The sequence below is a fragment of the Microtus pennsylvanicus genome, chromosome 10 (genome assembly GCF_037038515.1).
Source record: "Microtus pennsylvanicus isolate mMicPen1 chromosome 10, mMicPen1.hap1, whole genome shotgun sequence".
In the NCBI taxonomy this organism is placed as follows: Eukaryota; Metazoa; Chordata; class Mammalia; order Rodentia; family Cricetidae; genus Microtus; species Microtus pennsylvanicus.
The window spans coordinates 113,145,949-113,166,423 of NC_134588.1; the positions used below are offsets into that span (position 1 = coordinate 113,145,949).

Here is a 20,475-nt window from a genome sequence, read left to right on the forward strand (position 1 = left end):
CCTGCTCCCTCACTGCTGTCCAAGGAAGATTAATGAATCCTACCTCACATGTTTAATTGTCTTGTCTCTCCCTTTGAGACAAGCCTCTGAGATCCCTGCCAAGAAAGGTCAATTTGGATGAGTTATCTGTTATTTCAATGAGCTAGACAAGTTCAGTCACTGCATCAGTGGTCTGTGAGGATATCGAAGGGATGGAGGGGGCAAAACTTTAAACAAAGAGGCGAGTTCAGTCAGCTCTATAGCTGGGAAGTGGAAAAGAATCAACCTGGTTTTTCAAGATGAGCCCCACTGGAGACCTGAAACCAGATGTGCTGCTGGCCGTGATTGAGAACCATGGGTCTTGTGCCCAACTCTGATGGCTTCTGCTGCCATTCACAGCCCTTCCTCTGCCTCATTGGGAAAGTGGGTACAGAGCAGAAAGGATCTTGACTTTGCCTTTTGTCACACAGCTGTCTCTGTGAATCAGGGCTGTACCACCCTGCTCATTTCCCTCTTTCAGACCTGGCTTCTGCTGTGTGTTGCCGGCCAAGCAGGCAGGACAGTTAGCATGCCTTGAAGGATCTAAGCATGCCTGATACTTTTTCCTTGGCCTCTGAGTCTATGAGTTCTGGAAGACAGCTGTGATACTGAAGCTGAAATGGCATGGCTGGCAATAGTAAAATGCAAGGTGCCCTACCCAGGGACTTGATTGGTCCACACCATCTGGATTCCACTGTATCCTTTTCTTACTAGGGCTATGAATTGTTCAGTGGATATCTTGGCTCTGTCCCCTGGCTTGGGTTTGTCCCCAAGACTGCAGCTTTAGAGGAGGATATGAACTCTTACAGGTCACGTTTTTATATTTATGGCCTGCCTCTGGGATAAGTAAGAGACACTGTCCTTTTAATCAGCCTGCCGTCTGTAGAAGGGCCTTGCCTTCCTTCATTTTTCTGGTCACTGGCTATGAGGAAAGCATACACTGGGTTTGGTTCCTTGTTGGCTCCTTCCAGCTGCTTATGGGCTAATAAGCAAGAAAATACTCTTGAGGCCCCATGGTCTGTACAGAGCTTGATGCTGTAGAGCCATGACTTTGTGGGTAGAGTACAGGAATAGGATGAAGGGAACCACATAGGGTCATGGTTGTTCATGAAGATTTTGCTTAGCTAGAAACTCAAAGCCAGGAAAATGAACCCAAGTTGCTGAGAGGGAGAAAGGAAGGATCTTGGAGGCCTAAGAGCAACCAAGTTTTATTCCACAGAGGCACCCTAGTGCTAGTGTGAATAAGGGTTGTGCGTGGTGTGATGGGTTTTGCGTAGGTAGTAGGAATGGGTTTTTGGGTGGGTGACTGTGAAGAGAAGGGGGTAAGTGAATGAAAGGACTTGGTGAGGACCTACCAGGTGACAGGATAGGACACTGTTCCCTCTTAGTGGCGTGGGAGATGTGCACACACATGGGAGCTGGCTGTGGTGCAGGACTTAGATTGAAAGACCCTGTATGTTCAAGGAAGGCATTCTGTTTAAGGCCTGCCCCTGTGCCAAGAGTACTTACTTTGCGTTTATTTAGCCTTCTTTTCTTTTGTGGTTGGAACTCTAGTCTGTCTAAAAATCTCCAAAGCTGCCTGGGTAGGAACCCCTGGGCTTGGGAACATGTGGAGAAGTCTTAAGGATTCTCGGGAGTGTTAAGAAGCCTTAGTCACTACACACTTAGATCTCTTCACATTAGCTGGTTCACTGGGTTTCACAGCACTGAGCAGAGGGTAGTATTGGCCTTGTCGTGACTTAACTGAGTCAGAAAGAGCCCTCTCAGGGCCTACTGGCTTGTTCCCAGCGTTGGATTTCCAACCCAGGTCTTATACTCCAGCTAGACTAGGGAGTGGAGCACTGAGGTCCTTGGCAGTATTCTGGATCTCTGAGGCCTTCACTTCTTTCTTTATACATTAGAGAGGAGAAGGAGAACTAAGAATATCTTTACTCTCCTCCTCTGTTTGTCTGATTGCTTAGAGTTCTTGTGAGAGCTGACTTGCACTTGGCTAAACTACCAGGCATTCCCCATGATCCTGAAAAGAGTTCTTGTTAAGTCTTTTTGATATCTTCATAGAGTATTTCCCTGAATCTGGGCATGTTTATGCTGTGTGTTGCTCACTAGGAAAGGAAGTCTCACTGTGGCAACTCAGGTTTTCCCATTCTATTTCTGAGGGATGCCTGGAGCTTTCCCAGCATGTGTGTTGTGTCTGTGTTATCTGTTAGCTGGCTCACATAAATCATCCACTGGAAGCATTGGCTAATGTGTTGCATAGTTAGATATCAGGATATAAAGTGGCTCCTTGGTTCTACCTTTAATCAACCCTGGGTGCCTTTGTGGTATCCTTAAGCTGGGAGAGTAGCAGAGACAATGTCGGCACAGATCTGGAACAATAATCCAGTTTCCTTTGAAGAGAGACTTTTTGCCACTGAGCTTATAGGAATGGTTCTTAATTCCTATACAAAAAGTAGAGAAAGTATATGTTGTCTCTTATATTTCCTAGGGAAGATCTGTTCTGTTTCTGTATTTGTATCATTACTGCTCTTACCCTGGGCCATTGCTCCCAGTGAAGAGGACTCTTGACAGTCGTTGTGGTTTGGGGGGAAAGGTAATAGAGAAAGTAAGATCAGGTGATGTTTTCTGGAAAGAAGGTAAGAGTAGAGTTTCAGCGTAGACTCAGCTCTGAAAGTCATAGGCATTATTTTTGGTGCTAAAGGCTTAGGTGTATGTTCAAGTGGACATACTTCTTAGAGGAAACCCAGAGTGTGAAATAATTAGTTAATGGCTCAATGAAAGTTATATTAAGTATGGAAAACCCTATGTCCATTTGAGTTATTGCTAGCTGTAGACTTTGTATCAGGAGACTTGATAGGACAGGCCTGTCTTAAGTTCACACTTAGTATTGACTTTCTTCCTCCTTTCTTTTCTGTTTCCTACTCTTTTACATTCCTTAGCCATTTCTGAATATAGTCATTTCCTATCTATGGAGGATTGGATCCACAGATGCTGAAGTCCTTCTGTGAAATGAGTTTTTTTTACTTAATTTTATACATATCCTCTCATGAACTTTAAGCCATGCCCAGATTTCTATAATACCTAACTCAAAGCAAATGCTGTCAAATAATTGTTTTAAGAATTCTTTAGAAGATAGTAGCAAAGTCTGTGCATATAAATGTAGTTCATTATATATATATATGCATATTATATATGTTCATGCATAATAACTGGAGTGCAGGGAGACAGTACCTGGGGATGTGGAAGGCTGACTATAGTCTGTTGATGGAGGTTTCTCTCCCTTCTGGTCTCGCAGTCATTCAGTCTCAAAGAAATACACAGAGGCCTACATTAATTATAAACTGGTTGGCCTAATAGCTCAGACTTTCTTATTAACTAACTCTTACATTGTACATTAACCCTTTCTTCTTGTCTGTGTTAGCTGTGTGGCTTGGCACCTTTTATCAGCAAGGCATTCTCGTCTTGCTTCCTCTGTATCTGGGTGACGACTACAGACTGAGCCTTTCCTCTTCCCAGAATTCTCCTGTTCTTGTTGCCCTGCCTATACTTCCTGGCTGGCTACTGGCCAATCAGCATTTATTAAAACAATACAAGTGACAAATCCTTACAGGGTACAAGACCATTGTCCCACAGCAATAGTCTGTGCGGTTACGTTGCTACTTTCTTGAAGTACATACATGTCTTCTGGTATCAGTGAATTAGTGACTTTGATTTGGAGTATAAGTAAACAGACTGCTCACTGTAGGGACCTTTCTGTCTTCAGAATTTAGCTGCCTATAGACCCTGGCAGAGATCTGTTTGCCCTATAGTAGGTACCTAATGTGGGGTGGTTGTTTAGGTATGCATCCTGAATCTGATTAGCTGTTACTTCGTCGTAGCTCAAATCCTGATGGTCTTGGATGTCTAAGACCACATGCCAGTCTACTAGGTGGAAAAGGCCAGAATGGATAGGCACAGAGAGGGAGGGGACACTGCCTCTGGCCACTGGCTGCTCTCCAAAACAGGTGAACTTTGTGTTCGAAAGGAATGCATTTAATCTTTTGGTCTTAATAGAAGTTACTTGTATTTTCTCTCCCTTTTTCTCCTCCTTTCTCTTCACCCCCACCCTTGTTGCCTCCCCAGCCACCAAAGAATTTAATCTGCTGGACAACAAACAATACAGTTATAAAACTTTGAAAACAAGAGGGTGTGGCCTCCCCAGTGAGGAAAAGGGCATGCTGGGTAATGGCCCCAGGGAACATGTCAGGCTTGAGGTTTAGCCTGTGAGAGTCCAGTTGGGTGGGTACCTGAATGCCTGCCCTGCCCAGCTATCCCCCAGTCCAGAAAAGGGCTTGTAAAGGGGAAGTTGTGTATGTTCCCCTCTGATCTGATGGGAATGCACTAGACTGTGAAACTTCCTTCTCTGCCTCTTCTAACTCGCACCCCTTTCCTTCTCCTCCCACCTCCTCCTTCTCATTGTTCTTGAGACTAGCAGACAGAGGATGTAACAGAAAAGGGTTAGAATAACAGTATAGGTGCTGCTACTAGCTGGGCCTGCCAAAGGTGAAATAGGGTTTGGGGCTTGTATTGCCTACAAGCTCAGACATATCTTTACTAAACCCAGCCTCCCCCCCCTGACCTGGGGCAGTGCAGCCACATATACATCACAGTGGTATGCTCCAGCCTGTATACTGCCAAGTGTGTGCCCAGGTACTGGGCAGAACTACCACTAGTCCGCCCTGGCTTTCTGGTGCCTGCCTAAGGCTGTGCTGAGGAGAATGGCTAACAAATGCTTTCTTCTGTGAGTGTTTTGCTCTCCACAGGAAGAGTGAGGCTTGTTGCAGAGAATTCGTGGGAACCCAGAGTAGACACATGATCCAGTGAGTATGGTACCAAGTAGGATATTGTATCTATCCTCCCCTTCTTGGCAGGAGGAGGAGTTAACCCGTCCTGACTGGATGAGGTAGGGAAGTTAGACTTGGCTATCTCTTCCCTGACCTGTCCTTATCGAATCCTCCACTGAGCCATACAGGCCATTTCGGAGTGTTAAGGGAGTGGACTGTGTAGGACTGGGGCTATGAACTTTATGGTAGGCATTGGGAGATCACAGGTAGGCTTATCTTTCCTCTTGTGCAACCTTCAGCTCCCATAAAAATGCTTCTGGGCTGTGTTTCTCCTGCCTATGAGAGCAAAGCCCTCTGCCACAAGGGAAGCACATTGCACTTTAGCCTTCACTTGGTCCCTGCTTTCCTCCTTCCCTACCATGTGTATTTCATCCCAGAAGGCAGCCATAGTACCATGCACTGTCTTAGAGTGTGGCTGGTCTCCACATCTCTAACTTAGTGAAGCCAGGAGAGCCAGTGCTGGCCCCATGGGCTTCTGAAGCCCTTGCTTCTCCCTTGGTTACCCAAGCAGGCACTTGTGGAACACACTGAATCTCAAGGATATTATGCCCACTATGGTAATCAGTAGTCACGGATGTTAGGCCAACAAGCTCCAAATTCCCCTTTACCCATGTATCTTCAACATATATCCCTCATTTTTTTTACCCTTTCCTCTGATTCATTAACCACAGCTTGTTGGCAGCATTCCCTACCTACCCTGACAGCCAGAGACAAAATGTCCTAGATGCTGGGCCTAGGCTACTGCTGAGAGTGACAGGAAGCCAGGCAGCCTGTTCATTTCACATATGCAGTCTCTCTTGGAGGTAAGATGTTCCCTTTTCTTATAAAAAGACCTTCAGACCTTCCCTAGTCTCCCCTCCCAAAGATGAGTTCTTCTCACTGGTGGGAAGCCCTGAATCAGTCTTCAGAGGCAGGCAAGAAATGGATGGCTGGCTTCTGGCACCCTCCCCCACGCTGGCTGGAATTCTCATGCATATAACTGTGACTCAGCACCCAGTGCTGGGTCAGGAAGGAGAAGCTATTGCCTGGCTGGAACCTTCCCACGTTCTGCATGTGAGCACATCAGACAGCACAGGCTGGGCCAACAGGGTGAGGTTGGCAAGTATCTTCCCCCTCCCACGGATTTTCTTCCCACATTCTTTTGGGTTCTGTTCTGGGCTCAGGATTCTAAAGATCATAGCAATGGTCATAGACCATTTTTTAATCTTTGTTTTTAGCCACTTTTTAATCTTTGTTTTTAACCAGTGGCCCATGAAGAGTGTTTATAACCTTTAGTTGTACTGTCTGACCTGCATGGGTTGTTTTTTCTCTGTGTTAATTTTGTATATCTCTGGACAAAATATGAATTTTTCCAGATTACAGTACCTCTCTTGCATGCTGTTGCTGCCTCTGGCTATTTCCTTCCTAAGCACTCTTGTGTGTGTGTGTGTGTGTGTGTGTGAGAGAGAGAGAGAGAGAGAGAGGGGGGGGGGGCAGTTTTCCCAGCTTATTCGCTTATTCTTTACAGATGAATACACTAAAGCCATTCATTATGATGGCAGGGGCCTATTCTCAGCATGTAGGCAAGTTGGTGTTCTAATTTAACAAGGAGTGACTTTGCCTCTGCCCCTCTGGCCCCTGCCTTGCCCGAGAAGTGTCCTGTCATGGATGGGTAGAATGACCTCCAGAGTGAAATAGGAACAGGAACAGATGGAGGCTGGGGAGTGGTATCTCAGACTTCTTTCCTGCTCAGTGACCTTTTCAGTACTGCTAAGTGAGGAAGGGTGGTTTCTTTTCTAGACAGCCCCATCAAACTTTGTAGCTTGAAGTTTACTTGAAGCTATCTGAGGAGGGAGATCCCATTGCTCTCACTGAGAGCAGAGCCCTAGCAGCCCACTGTTTCATGGGCTGCTGCCGTAGACATCCAGGTGACTCTCAGGCCTGGTGCCAGAAAACTAGAGCCTTTATCAAGTCATCTAGCTGTTCCAAACTAATGAAGAATCACCACCTTGTTTCAGAAAAGGGACATTGCCCAGCCGACAATGCTTTTATGGGGTGCTGAGTCCTGAGTGGAGTCGGATGGACAAAGGGTCTGAATGCTAGGACTACTTTTATTTCCCTCCTTCGTGTTTAAATCACCATACTGTCAGTAGTTCTTATCTACCAGAAAACAGGGTTTGCAGTCCAAGGGTGGAACCCTAGACCTTACCTTTTCCTTCACTGGTACTTTCCCCTTACCAAGCATAGCATCTCCCCTGGGCCTGGGCAGCATTTCACTTACTGGGTAGGAAGAAAGACATTAGCTTTATGCCATGCTGAGGACCAAAAGAAATTTTTGTTTTCTAACTGATAGCAAACTGGGCTAACCTAGGAGAAAGCTTTCTAGAGCTGAGACAGGACAAGTGGGATGGCAGCTGAGGGAGTAGGTGGAGAGTAGCCAAGGAGGTAACAGCAGAGGCGGAGACTTCTGGGAGAAGGGTGTGCTCTGGATTCCTGCAGGATATCTCTCCTTAACATAGAGGAAGAAGACTGAGGATTCTAGCAATAGGAAGTTGCTAAGAAAATTTGACTGAAATGAAAATCAGAAGAGCTGAGTATTATCACATGTAAATCTCATCTGTCCCCTTCATTTACAGGGTTTTGATCCTTGTCAATAACTGCCATGTGATATATTTACAACCTATCATCTCGTTCACAAGGCCCTAATTTTGGCAACCAGTATCGCTGTCACTCTGGAACTCATTATATAGATTTGCCTGCACTCTTCTGTAGCTGAGACCCTGGAGAACCCCCGGGAGGTCCTCTACCTGGCTCAGTTTCTTAGAAGCTAAGCCTATCAATGTTACTGGTAGGCTTCATTCCCATCAACTTCCCTGTTGCTAGACAGGACAGAGGCACCGTGGTACAATAGAGCAAAAGCAGGTTCTCCTAGACTACCTGACCCCTTGCAGTAGCAACACCATGTGCCCTCATCTTTACCCAGACATAGCATGTGTGACAGTGAGTTTCTTTCACTTTATCCGGATTGCCTGAAGTAAATTCTCCTCCCCAGTCTTGGTAAGAGTTCAGTTCAAGGGAAAGGAGATCACAGTCACACAGAGCAGACCGAGCAGAAGCAGTAGAACAGGAATACAGACATTAGTCCATCTGGTTCTATGTCTACAGTTTCTTGTGCAAACATCAGAACAATACCTGCTTCATTGGACTCTTAGAATGACTAAGTATTGTGACACTGGATGTTCACATTATATTTGCTCAAAAATTACCCTATAGCAGTCAGGAACTGTAGGAAGAGCTTATATCCAGAGGACAAAAAGAGTTGCTGGAGAGACCAAAACATACGGTTCTATTGTCTTTTTTTTTTCTCTGTGTTGTGACATCAGAGGAAACATAGCAAAGAGGCAGTCCAATTTGGAACACAGTTTGTGAATCTTATTTTCAGATAAATTTTAAAAGCTTACCTTATTTTTGTGTTAGAGGAGTATCTACATAATAAGATACCAGCTTTTAAAGTTACTCTGGGTTAATTCAAAATGTCAGCCTATGGGGTCATGGGATGGAAAGGAGGAACATGTGCTCTTTTTGAATAATACTCATGGAATAGTTGTCCTGACTTAGGTGCTAAACTTGTGTTCAGTAGTTACCATCTCATAGGTAACTGTCCTAAAGGAGTGATATAATGTATGCCACTATGCATCTTGGGAAATACTACATAAATTCAAGACATTACAGATGTACATGCGTGTAACGGACTTGGTTCTTTTAGTTCATTGTGTATAATAATTTTTAACTAATGTGAAGTCATACAGGGAGTAAGCTTTGCATTGGTCTCGTCTGCTCAAAATGTTGGCTGTGACTCTGATGCTGCTACGAGCAGCATTGTATGGCTGTCCGTCTGACAGGCAAGATGATTCTCAGAGCTGAGGCTGGATCTTCTGACTGCACTTCTCCGCCTTCTTCAGCGAGATCCTCTTCTTCTGGAAGCTGGTTTCACATGGTGGCTTAGATTTTTCCATCTTTGTATCTAGCACCATTTGAAATCAGTGTTTTAGGAGTAAGAATTGCAGCGCAGCAGAGGTTAGACTACAGAGGACTGGCTCTTTCCTTCAAGATGTCAAGGGAAGACTTGGAATAGTGGAATTTGCTCTTGAGTTTGTTTGGTTTAGAGGCAGTGATAATGGGAAAGTTGTTTAAAATAAATGCAAGGGCATGGATCGGGGCAGGGAGGGATCTAATTTATCCATCATTTCATGGGAGGGGGAGGGTGGCTTGGACCTGACCTGTACTGCTCATCATCCAGCGATGTTTTGGGTGTTGACTGTAGCAGGGAAGGGGAGGGTGCTCCACCCGCATCAGTACGGCCTGCCTGGACCTGGAAGATGCCTGGAGGACTCAGTCGTGGTTGCAGCACAGCTGACGTCAGACTTGTCACTTGTCTGCCATGAGGTTCAGACCTGAAGACCACCACTGGCCCATCTCTTACACAGGCTGACCGATTTCTCCTGGTGTTCAGAGTCTGTTTTTGTCTAGCACCATTTGAAATCGGTTATGATGTAGGGGGAAAAGCACCAGCCTCAGAGCCTCGTGGTGTCTGGTCAGCAGCAGCCTGTCGTTTCCTACACAGGCAGAGCAGAAAAGGAAGATCACAGTTTCCTAACTTCTTTAATTCATATGTATGTGGTAGCAGAAGTTAGAGATAACAGGGTTTTAAAATTAAATTTTTGTAATTTATCTGATATCCACAGTTGTAATTTCTGACATGTGGTACTGTTATGAATTTTATAAACTGGTTGCTGCTGAACCATGTTTGAGGAAAGAGTATGTTCATGCATCCTGGCTTTAATAAATAATTTGCTATATTCAATTTATCATGTCTGTGTTTTTAATCTATTATTTTCCATTCATAATTCTGTGACAATGAGAAGTGGGTCCTGGAAAGTTAATTTGCTGTGCCAGTCATAAAGAATTAGAAGTTGGTTGCTGTAGACAAACATTAAAAATGAAGGCCATTAAGACAGGAATGAAATTCTAAAGGTGAAAGACGATCAGAGACATAAGGGAGCTCTAGGCTGAGGGATGTTACTAAATGGGAAGACTATTCTTGGTTCCAAGGAACTGTGGACTCTGACCCTCCTCCTGTCAGTGTTGCTGCAGGGAACTTAGTTAACCAAACTGTCATGTGGCCCTTAAAGGGGAGCAGGCTGATTTCAGTTGCACTTGTAGCAGATGGAGTTCTACTTTTGGGTGATAGTTTATTTCAACCCTTGAATAGGCGGTGAGACAATTTTGTAAAACTGTTCAGAGATTTGACAGCATGGGGAGGGGGCAGGGTCTATGCTTGGAGAACCTTGAGGAAGAAAGCAGGTGGCCCCTTCCATAGAAGTTGCATAGCTAACTACGAAGCTATCTGCAGAATAATCATTTCAAGCCAGTGGGTTTCAGTAACTGGTGGCAAATCAGCTGCCCAGGAAGCTTTTTCTGAGGCCACATCCCAGTAGTCTTACCCCAGATGGCTGCTTGCCTATTGTGCTGGAATTGGGAGGTGAATGGAGGAGCATTTGCTTGAAAGACTTCCCAGTGACTACGATACATCCTGCAGCTGCAGAGCTATTTCAAGCTTTTGATTGAAGAATCTATGTTCTAAGTCTCAGGATGTGGTGGTGGGAATGGCTAAGTCCCTCAGCTGTATTGTTTAATTTTCTCCATGAAACTAGGAGACCGCACCTCCTCTAAGTATGACAACTTGGGTCACGGTATTAACTAAACATTAAGCCTTTTTTTTGTTGTTGTTCTGTCCAAAGTTCCCAATAAATTCATATTGGAAAATTAAAATACGCCTGGGTCGTGATTCTAGTTCTTAAATAAGTGATATAGAATTTAGTATCAAAGTGCAAAGACAAATGCTTAAACAGTTTCATATCCTGAAGTTCTGAGAAGCAAAATGAAACTAGAACACCTCTCAAACACTTACTTTTTTTTTTATCTTGAATGCTTACATAAAATTGTCAGTCTGGGGTAGTTTTTCATAATTGACTGCTAATGCAGGATACTTTTTTTTTTTTTTTTTTTGCTTTTGGCAGTACCCTCCTCAAACAGGCTTATAAAACCATGCTGTCAACCCAGGTAGAAAGTCTTTCTTTGAGGCATTATTAAGCCTTACCAGACTTTTTTAGAAGTGAATATAATGTACTGTTGTTAACTGGAGGAAGAAAGATCTGCAACCAGTTTAGTAGAGCAAACGAATTAAGTCTGAACCCGAGCGTCTTAAAAGAAGTTGGCCCAGGCCTTCTATTTGGAAACTGGCATATAGTTTCAGGAATAGCTAGCACACTAATATGTACATAGTTTTTAGGGAAGCCTAAGATAGTTCCTTTAATATATTATATATGGGCATATTCTAGCCCAGTAGCATGCTGCCATAGCTTTGGTCACTGAAAGAGTGATCCTTGGGTCCTATCCCTGTAAGGAAGTACTATTTTAGTTGGTCATTTCTGAAAAGGCCATACTGTTTTGGTCCTAGTTCTTTGCTTCCGGTTATTATGTTGGTGCATAAATTTCCTGTAACTGCCCTTAACAAATGAGCACAAAAGTGATGTCTTAACATGCACATTCTTAACAGTTCTATATGGCAGAAATCTGATGTTTTTATTGGACTGAAATCAAGGTACTCTCAGACACAAACCCTTCAGAAATATGAAGGAATAATGGGTTTCTTGGTTGGTTTATAAATATGCTGCATCGTTTGGCTTGTTCTCTTCAAGCTTCAGAGGTCAGCAGGGTCACATTTTACTTCATTGGTTGCACTGTCTTCGCTGATTAGTGTTCACCTTTTAACAAGATCACAATGTGATAAACCTATACATCAGAATTTGAGAAGCAAATTGCTTTGGGAGCCTTCAGAAGGAATTCTCACGGTTGAAGCTCACCTCAAGTACAAATTTAATATTTTTTGAGATGTGGCAGTGGAGGTAGGTAATCAGATGCTTAATTTTTCCAATCACCATACTTAACGTGTTTGCCTAAGCATTAGATATTCCCTGAATTCCCAGTGAAGCCACAAGCTCCAAATACCATCGGATATCAGAACATCAGAGCTCTTGTTTCTAGTGGTTCAACACAGGGCTTAGCATTGCAGTGTATAACAATATTCAGAGCTAAAATCATTTCTTATTCCTCACATCAGTCCTACTACCTGTCTCGAGTTTTATTGGGTTTGTCCAGTCATATCAGGAATCAAGGTTGGTAGTTTTCCTGCATTATCTGTGTGGCAGTGTGTTTACCTGCTGTATGAAAGCAAGAAGGGAAATTGTGTGTTCACATCAGTTCTCCCAGTATATTTTTCCTATATTAAGAAGTAAGAAATTGTTACTTTCCCAAAAGCAGAAGAGAACTAGTGTTCTACCTGTTCTAAAATACAATTAATGATTCTGGAGTTCCAGCAATGACAACCTCACAGAGAAGGGCAGAGGACTGTCAGATCCTCTACAGTCCATAGGAGGGACTTGAATGTAACCTCTGGATGAGCCTAGAAAGCCAGAACACAGGGACACCTACTCGTGTATCAGATTCAGTCAGTTCTGAATCACTTTTAAAAGTTAGTGGGCTGTTAAATTCTGCTCTTAAGGCAAATTATTAAAATATGTAAAATCTAGTCTTGGTTAAAATGTTAGCTGTCTGGTATCACAAGCTTTGGAACACTAGAATTGCTCATGTCCCTAAAACTTTAAAATTACTTTAAAGGGCAGTTCCAAATTCCTTTTGCCCCCAGGTCTTTCTAGCATAATTCAGAAGATTTGTTGTTGGTTACAGTAAAAGTTCCCTATATTTTATGCTAATTAAAATATGCTAGAGTCTCACGTCAATGGCTTAAAATGCTTTAGTCAATCTAGTGTTCATTCTGTGTTGATATTAGTCATAAATATTACTATCATTTTAAAATTGCAGTTTATCATTGCTTCTTTTGACAGACATCAGGACTTCTAAGCAAACAAGATTATGTTAATAATCTGTTAATGACTTTTTTTTCCCATTGCTGAGGAGTGAATCCAGGGTCTCGTTATGCTGAACGACCTTCCTGCTGAGCTACATCCCCAACCCATGAACATTAAATTCAAGACTTTGAAAATTTTTAATAAATAAAATTAAACTGTGATTTTCTTTAAGCTTTTACCCTCTTTATAAGTTTATATGGAGAGTTGACCATCAGGCCGGAAAATTGCTAATACAGGTTCTCATCCTCACCTGGCAAATTAAAATCAGAGAAATTAAGACTTCCTGTTTTCAGGCCTCATTTCAAATTAATAATAAGAGAGCACACTGAGGTAGTGCTCAAGTGTCAGTAAAACTTGGGGGAGGCCAGTGGACAGCCCCAGGTGAGAAACACTGGCCTGTCCTTAGTCTGGCTTACTTCATATTTGCAAAGGCAGCAAGAACTATTTTTGCATAAAGAAAACCAAATCCTATTAGTTACACAGGTCAGGTTTTTAATTGTTTGACTTTGCTTTTTGAGCCCTCTGAATGCATTAAAGTGATATGAAAGTTACATCTTCTATTTAGACATGTATATATTGAGTCTGAAATGTGGCTAAACAAGGCTAGGCAATAAAAGATTAAGAGCTGAGGAGTCAGAGTTTCACAGGACAAATAGGACATGCATTGGCCTCAGAGATAACATGGATCTGGAGAGGATGTTGAACGTTTCAGGTAACAGTGGAGTGTAGAAGGCACAGATGTGTGCTAATGCACAGCCATTATGTGCAATGAAAGTGTGAAGTACAGGGAAAAGAGTTGTAATCAGAAGGTCTGGTGTCATGCTTGGAAACATGGCCTTCTTCCAGCAGGAAACGTCACTGAACATTTTGCTCTGGACACGGGCACTCAGGGCTGTGTTGAACCCTTGGTAAGCTGGAGGGGCTGGGATGTGAGGAGACAGTAGAGAGGTTAACACTCAGATGGCAGTTAGAACCCTATTTTATTTACACTAGAAACACACACATACACACACATTACCATCAATGAAGTTCCTTCAAATATATAATTTTACTTTTGCCAGACTTGAAGAACCAATTTTCAAAGATGGAACAGTAGTGACTTCCACACATGGAGATTCTCATTTTCCTGCAGCTGCAGTCCTGAAGTTAAAAAAACATTTTTAAGTTCAATTATGCCTTTATCATTTAGACAATCTTAAAAACAAAACACACTTTTCATATATTTATGTAACTGACAAATTATTTGATAAAATATAGATTTATACATCTCATAAATAAAAATTTGAAGGTTAAATTTGAAGCAGAGCATGTTATACAAGTAAATATTAAAAAATACTTGATTAAAAATACTTTAAGTTTAAAAATAATAAAGCCATTTCTTGTTTTTAAACAATTAGTAATTTGTTTTTAACCTGCTATCTTTTTGTCTATTTTTAATGCTGAGATTATAAGTATACCACCAGGCCTAAGTATAAGCCTGCATTTTTAAAATGTGTGAAAATGATTACAGACTTCAGTTTTTCTTAATCCAGAGCTTCTGGGTGGTTTTTTGGTTTTTTTGTTCAAATATTATCTTCCCAGAGTATCTACTTGGAGGGCATAAGAGGTGGGGGTTACTCAGAGTGACTGCAGGTGTTTATACTGAAAACAGGATTCACCTTCACCCAGTTTCAGTTTGTATTCACAGTCTTCCCAGGACAAAGCTTTACTAAATGTAAAGCACACCTTAGGAAGGACAGCGAATTGGGCATGGCAGTTTCTTCTCTCAGTTCCCCAGAGCCACTGGCTTGGGGCCTGGTGGAGGCCAAGCTTTGCTCTACTTGAGTATGACTTACTCCAGAGCTCATTCAGCACAGCTGACAGCAGGAATGCCTTCAGGAGAGGGGTTAAGGAAAGGCTTCCTCTGATAAAGGCAATATGCAGTGTCTGTTTTCCACATTCTTGAAGTTATTTGATGAATTTATTCTTTACAAACAACATAGATGGCTTGGTTAAAGACGTATGTATTTAATGAAAGTCATGATTAGCCAGAACTTCAGAGTGGAGCGTTACTTTAAAAGGCTACAGTGTTCACATTGTAGATTCTTGTTATGGGTGTCACAGCCATATGGCCTTTTACAGAAGCAGACACATAGCTGTGAAATCTTAGTAGTGTTTCTTTGGCTGGTTTATTGATGTTCAAAACAGTTAACAATTGCCACACATCAAAGTTGTAATTTATTTAAATCACTGAAGTTGTCAGGGAAAAGTAGAATTTTACTCAACTAACATTTATGTAGTTTTGCTATTAATAGTCTTAGTTAAGGATTTCTAAATGGCTTATATTCTGAATTTTTAGTGTCCTTTTAATGGATCAGAGCTGAAGGGGTACGTGCATTTATGAAGGCTTTTTATAATAAAGCATATAGAAAATACATTTTAGAATTGTCAAAAAAAGAAATCTTAAGAATTAACATTTAAAGACTTCAAAATCATCCTCTTTTTCTTTCTTTATTTTTTTAATATTTATTTATTTATTATATATAAAATAATCTTTCTGCATGTATGTCTGCAGGCCAGAAGAGGGCACCAGACCTCATTCCAGATGGTTGTGAGCCACCATGTGGTTGCTGGGTATTGAACTCAGGACCTTTGGAAGAGCAGGCAATGCTCTTAACCTCTGAGCCATCTCTTCAGCCCCCTCATCCTCTTTTTCAAACAAATAACATGTAATTTTTTTAAAAACAAGGTCTTGTTACATAGCCAGGCAGATTCAAACTTACCATTCTCCTTACCATGTTAGCCTGAAATGTAATTTCATTATAAATTATATTTCTCTGAGTTACACATTATTATAAAATTAACAATTTATCAACCTCAAGTCAGTTGGGATATGGTATTGACATGCTTTGAAATATAAATGACAGTTAAAGGAAACCAGACACTTTTTCTATACAAAATTCACACACATTTTAAAGGTGTGTCAACGGCAGGCATTTAATGTCAATCACATTAAAATGTGAGCACTGCGGCCCAATAACCGCATGCATGGCAGAGAAAGCTGCGACTTACATATTAGAGGCAGCAGACAAATTGCTTCTTGGAGTTTGTATCATTGATGGAGTTTTCTCTGATCGTATGGTTGAAGCTGACTTTTTCTGGTGAGTGGAATGCTTAGCTTTCAGCTCTGCTTTCCTATAAGACAAGGTATAAGGACAGCATCAAAATAAATTTAACTACGTGCAGAAATTAAGTTCCACAAACTTACTTTGAAAATAGGCATTTTTTTCCCTTGTGGGAATGGAATACAGTTCCTTATACATTCTAGTTAAGTACTCTACCACTGAGCTATATTTTCTCAGCCCCAAGATACACAAAAAACAATAGTTTTTATTGTATTGTCTGTGAACTAGAAAATATTTCAAATGTTCATGTCTCACCCTAAAAAGAAAGGAAGAAATGAAAGAAATGAAAGAAAGAAAAAAAAAGAAAGAAAGAAAAGAAAGAAACTCTTCTTATGTTTTTGATCGTGGTGTGTACACAGTGCTTGGTAAATATTTCAGGGAGGTATGCAGGCTTCTCTAGTCTCAGAGTTTTGCAAATAATTTTTATTAATGGGATAACTCTTACCTCTCCAGGGATGAAAGTAAAGAAAATCATGCATATATGGGGGAGAGGGAGTCACAAGTGAAAACATTTAAACAAAAAGCATCTGTGGTTTAGAAGTACTTGTAAGATGAGAGTCAAGCAGTTTGTTACTTCCAAGAGGAGAGAATTAGTGAAGAAAGGAGACTGGTGAGGGAAATGGACTTATTTGAGACCTATGTCGATCCTGACCTATTCTTTTGTGTATGTGACAGGCTAGGCTGACTGAATAGCAAGTCCCTGGAATTTATCTATGTCTGCATCCCCATTGCTGGGATTGCAAGCATGTGCCACCACACCTGGCTTTTTATGTAGGTCCTGGGGATTAAACTAAGGTCTTCATTCTTGTATGACTTGTAAGCTACCATCCCAGCCCAAATTTTACCTTTTCTTATACCTGAGAGTCAATAAACAAAACTATAGAATACTTTTAACTTTTTGGCTATTTTGTTTGCACTCTGATGAAGCTAGAGAAGGATCATTGTGCTCTCAAGTCAGCACAGATATTTGTTACATCAAAGCCTTTTAAAAAAACTCTAACAGAAATTTGGGGACGTCTATGCCTTCTTTCAGTTTTCCCCTAAAAATAGAAAAGTAGCTACACATTTTATAGTCTATATAAGAAGTTACAGTGGCAATGTGATATTGTGAAATACATATTTTTGGTCTTTACTGCCGTTCTGTAGCTGACAACTTAATATCTTTAAACTTTTGTGTGCTAATAAACTCATGGCTGGAACCTCTCAGAAGCTTCAGAAAAGATCTACTCAGTACTAAAGGACTGAAACTCAGCCCTGCGTCCAGCCTCCCAACATGGAGAAGGGAGGGAGGCTAAATGATCTAATTAAGCATGATTTTTTTTAAAGGCAGAAAGAATTAGGTTTGGAGATTCCAGATGGGACAAAAAAGTTTCTGGGAGGAGTTCCCCCAGGAGTTCCAGAGCCTTCCTTCTCTAACACATACCTTTTCCTCTGCAGTTCCCACTGGTTTGAGTTCTGTGAGTCATTCTAGCAAATTAATCGAGTAAGAGATGTGGGGACCATGGTTTATAGTTGGTGAGTCAAAAGCACAGGTGAAAGGACTGAGCTTGGTACTGACATTGAAAACAGAGTATATAGGAGATCTGAATTGAACTAAATAGAAGACACCAACTGGTGTCTGTTGCAGATCTGAAAGATTTCTGTGTGTGGAAAATCAACATTTTTTTCACAAAAGTCTTCTGTGTTGATTGTCAAGTAAGGGTAAAAGAAGTGCATTTATTCTTGTTAACTCAGAGACAGTGAAAGCCACTTTGAGGTAGAAAGGTTATGGATTAAGAAGATAGTACAATAATTTAAATAAAAGAACATACATTTACATATATGTTGACAAAACACTTCTACACATAAAATAAAAAATAAATCTTTAAAAAATATAACAACTGGGCATAGTAGTGCCTGTCTTTAATCCCAGCATTTGGGAGACAGAGGCAGGCAACTCTGTGAGTTGGAGGCCAGCCTATTCTGCATAGTGTGTTTCTCACTATGGGGGAGGGGTGCACTTAATGACCTTAAATACCAGAAAAGAAAAGAAAAAAATGACAATGAACTTGACAGTGTTTTTAAAAATGTCAACACTGACCATGGATAATTGCAGTGGACCATATAGCACCCTTGGGTTAGACAGTAGGTCTCAGACCTATCCCAGAGCATCAAGTGATCCATGGGCTTACAAAGAAGTATCGTCTGCACCTGACTTCTTGGGAGAGTAAATTTAGGGACAAAATAATATCACTAGGGAGGTAAGGCAGTAGGATCATCACGAGCTTGAGGCTAACCAGAGATACATAGTGAGTTAAATTCCCTGAAACGAAAAACAGAAAACTCCACACACATCCATATACAGGCTTCAGTGTTCTGAAGCCAAGCATTCTGAAAATTAAATTACTTTTTTATTTGCTGGAGACTGATCCAATGCCTTGTGTGTGATAAGCATGGGAAGATCCTAATTTTTAATTTAATCATCATATATTATATTGGGCTTTTGTAATTAAAAAAGGCAAAGTATATCCTGAAAGACTATCAATACATTTTATATTTTAGCTCAAAAGTAATTAAGAGTTATTCCTCCTACACAATTCTTGGAAATTGCCCTACTCTGGGCATTGCACTGTTTAAAAACAAATAATCTTCCGAAAATATTTTTTAAATTAAATTTTCTATTAGACCACAGTAGTATTACATATGAACAAGAAGAATGACAAAGCAAATTATTTTTAGATTTTCAAGTCACTATTATTTGTGAGGACAAAGACTAGGCAATTGCTTAGCTTTAAAAGATACTTTACATGTAACTGTACAGTCTGTATATTAATATATTAATATTTCTAAGACTCCATAATGAATTTTTATGGAGTGATGTTATAAACAATAACAAAAAAGGCAATGAAAAGTTACTTTGTTTACTTTCTTTGGAAAGTAAACCTTGCATATTAATAAAACCACTGATAGCATTCCCCATGGACATTGTTTATCAATCTAGTTTAAAGACATGTAACCAATAGATAGGTCAAATGTTATTATTAGATATCCTATAAATACGAGATTTGAGATTCAAATAAAGGAATTACAGGCATATAAAACAGACAATTGAGTAATATTTAAAAGTTTAGAATTTGCTTTCCTAGTTTTAACTGTTACAGTCCCCTGCCTGGTAGGTAAATGAATAAAAACGTGATTGACAAAGAAAATGCAAAACCCCAAGCAAATCTCTGTAACTTCAAAATGGCTATACTAATGGATATAAGATCATTTAAAATGTATAGGGCTTGGGACTGGCCAAGTGTTACTTCCTCAGTCTAGCCCTATGATGTTTTTATTTGAGTTATTTAAAAATGACTTTTAAAAATATAAACAAAAAGATTGAGCTTTTACAAGAATATACTTCTATTTAATAGCCCAAACCAGATTATTAATTTAAGAGGAAACATGAAACAAGGCCTTATATTTATTAGGGATGATTTTAGAGCTCTTTAATTTTTATTACTAAGCTTTTTATTTTTGTGTGGCTTTCACATCATGCATATCAATCCCATTCGTTTCCTTCATATCCGCCCTCTGTCCTTGCAACCTTCCCCCAAAATAAAATAAAATAAAATAAAATTTAGGAGAGAGAAAAAGAAAAATCTCATCATGGACGCTGCAGTTTGACAGTGAATCACGCAGCAAACCCTTTTATCCATATATCTTTATGTGCAGCAGCCCAGGCCCTGGGTGACAATGAAACCACCCACATCATCCTGCTCCTGACCACATATCCACACACTCAGATATGCTCAGAGCTTTTTTAAAATGAGAAGAAAGAAGATGAAATTATCTAAATTCTATCTGAAACTTCAAAGCACTAATCTGATCCATGTCATAAGTTTTATTCCAAATCTTACATTATATATAAATTTTGTACATTTAATTTTGATACTTTGAATCCCTATTTTCACCTACGTACATACCCTGAATACCCCATCTCTTCTAAATCCTTATTCCTTTTAAATTTATGTATTTGTATTTTTTCCTGTTTTAATCCACCGTTGTTTAAATTTTTATAGAGGCAGAACACAGATAAAAGATAATACAATGCCCTGTGAATTTTAGCCCTTCAGCTACTTCTAGCTCATTCACTAATCTATTGTGAAAAAAATTCAGGAGAACAAGAGAGAAATCAAATGGTGATGGTCTCAATCACAGTGATTAACATTAGTAAATAATTCTCTAAAGAAATCAGACCCTTACATTGCTTTTTACCACTAGCCAAGTAAGACAAATGTAAGCTTTTATCATAAAAGTTTCAGTGATTTTAAAGTGAATATCACACTGAAATATTTCAAATTTAATTTTGGCCACTTTCGAACTTAGGAAATAGGATTTACCTAGGGCAGGGAAAACTTCATAATGACCTTTCTTCACTAAGTAACTTAAACTTCAGGTTCCATAGAAAACTTTCTTGTA

General features: G+C 40.5%; 1 protein-coding gene across 4 annotated transcripts in view; it reads right to left on the reverse strand.

The window, feature by feature from the left end:
• Positions 1-13,380: 13,380 nt before the first annotated feature.
• The window catches only part of Cd46 (CD46 molecule), a 34,293-nt gene continuing 27,198 nt past the window's right edge, over positions 13,381-20,475 (reverse strand). For 3 of the 4 annotated variants that reach the window (XM_075989547.1, XM_075989545.1, XM_075989546.1), the window contains exons 11-12: positions 15,920-16,042; positions 13,836-14,008 (exon numbers count right to left, since the gene is read on the reverse strand). In XM_075989547.1, coding sequence (XP_075845662.1) covers positions 13,987-14,008; positions 15,920-16,042 — 145 coding nt within the window. In that variant the 3' untranslated portion in view covers positions 13,836-13,986. Of the gene's footprint in view, positions 13,791-13,835; positions 14,009-15,919; positions 16,043-20,475 lie in introns of those variants that run through there. The other variant, XR_012912136.1, reaches the window with a different exon arrangement.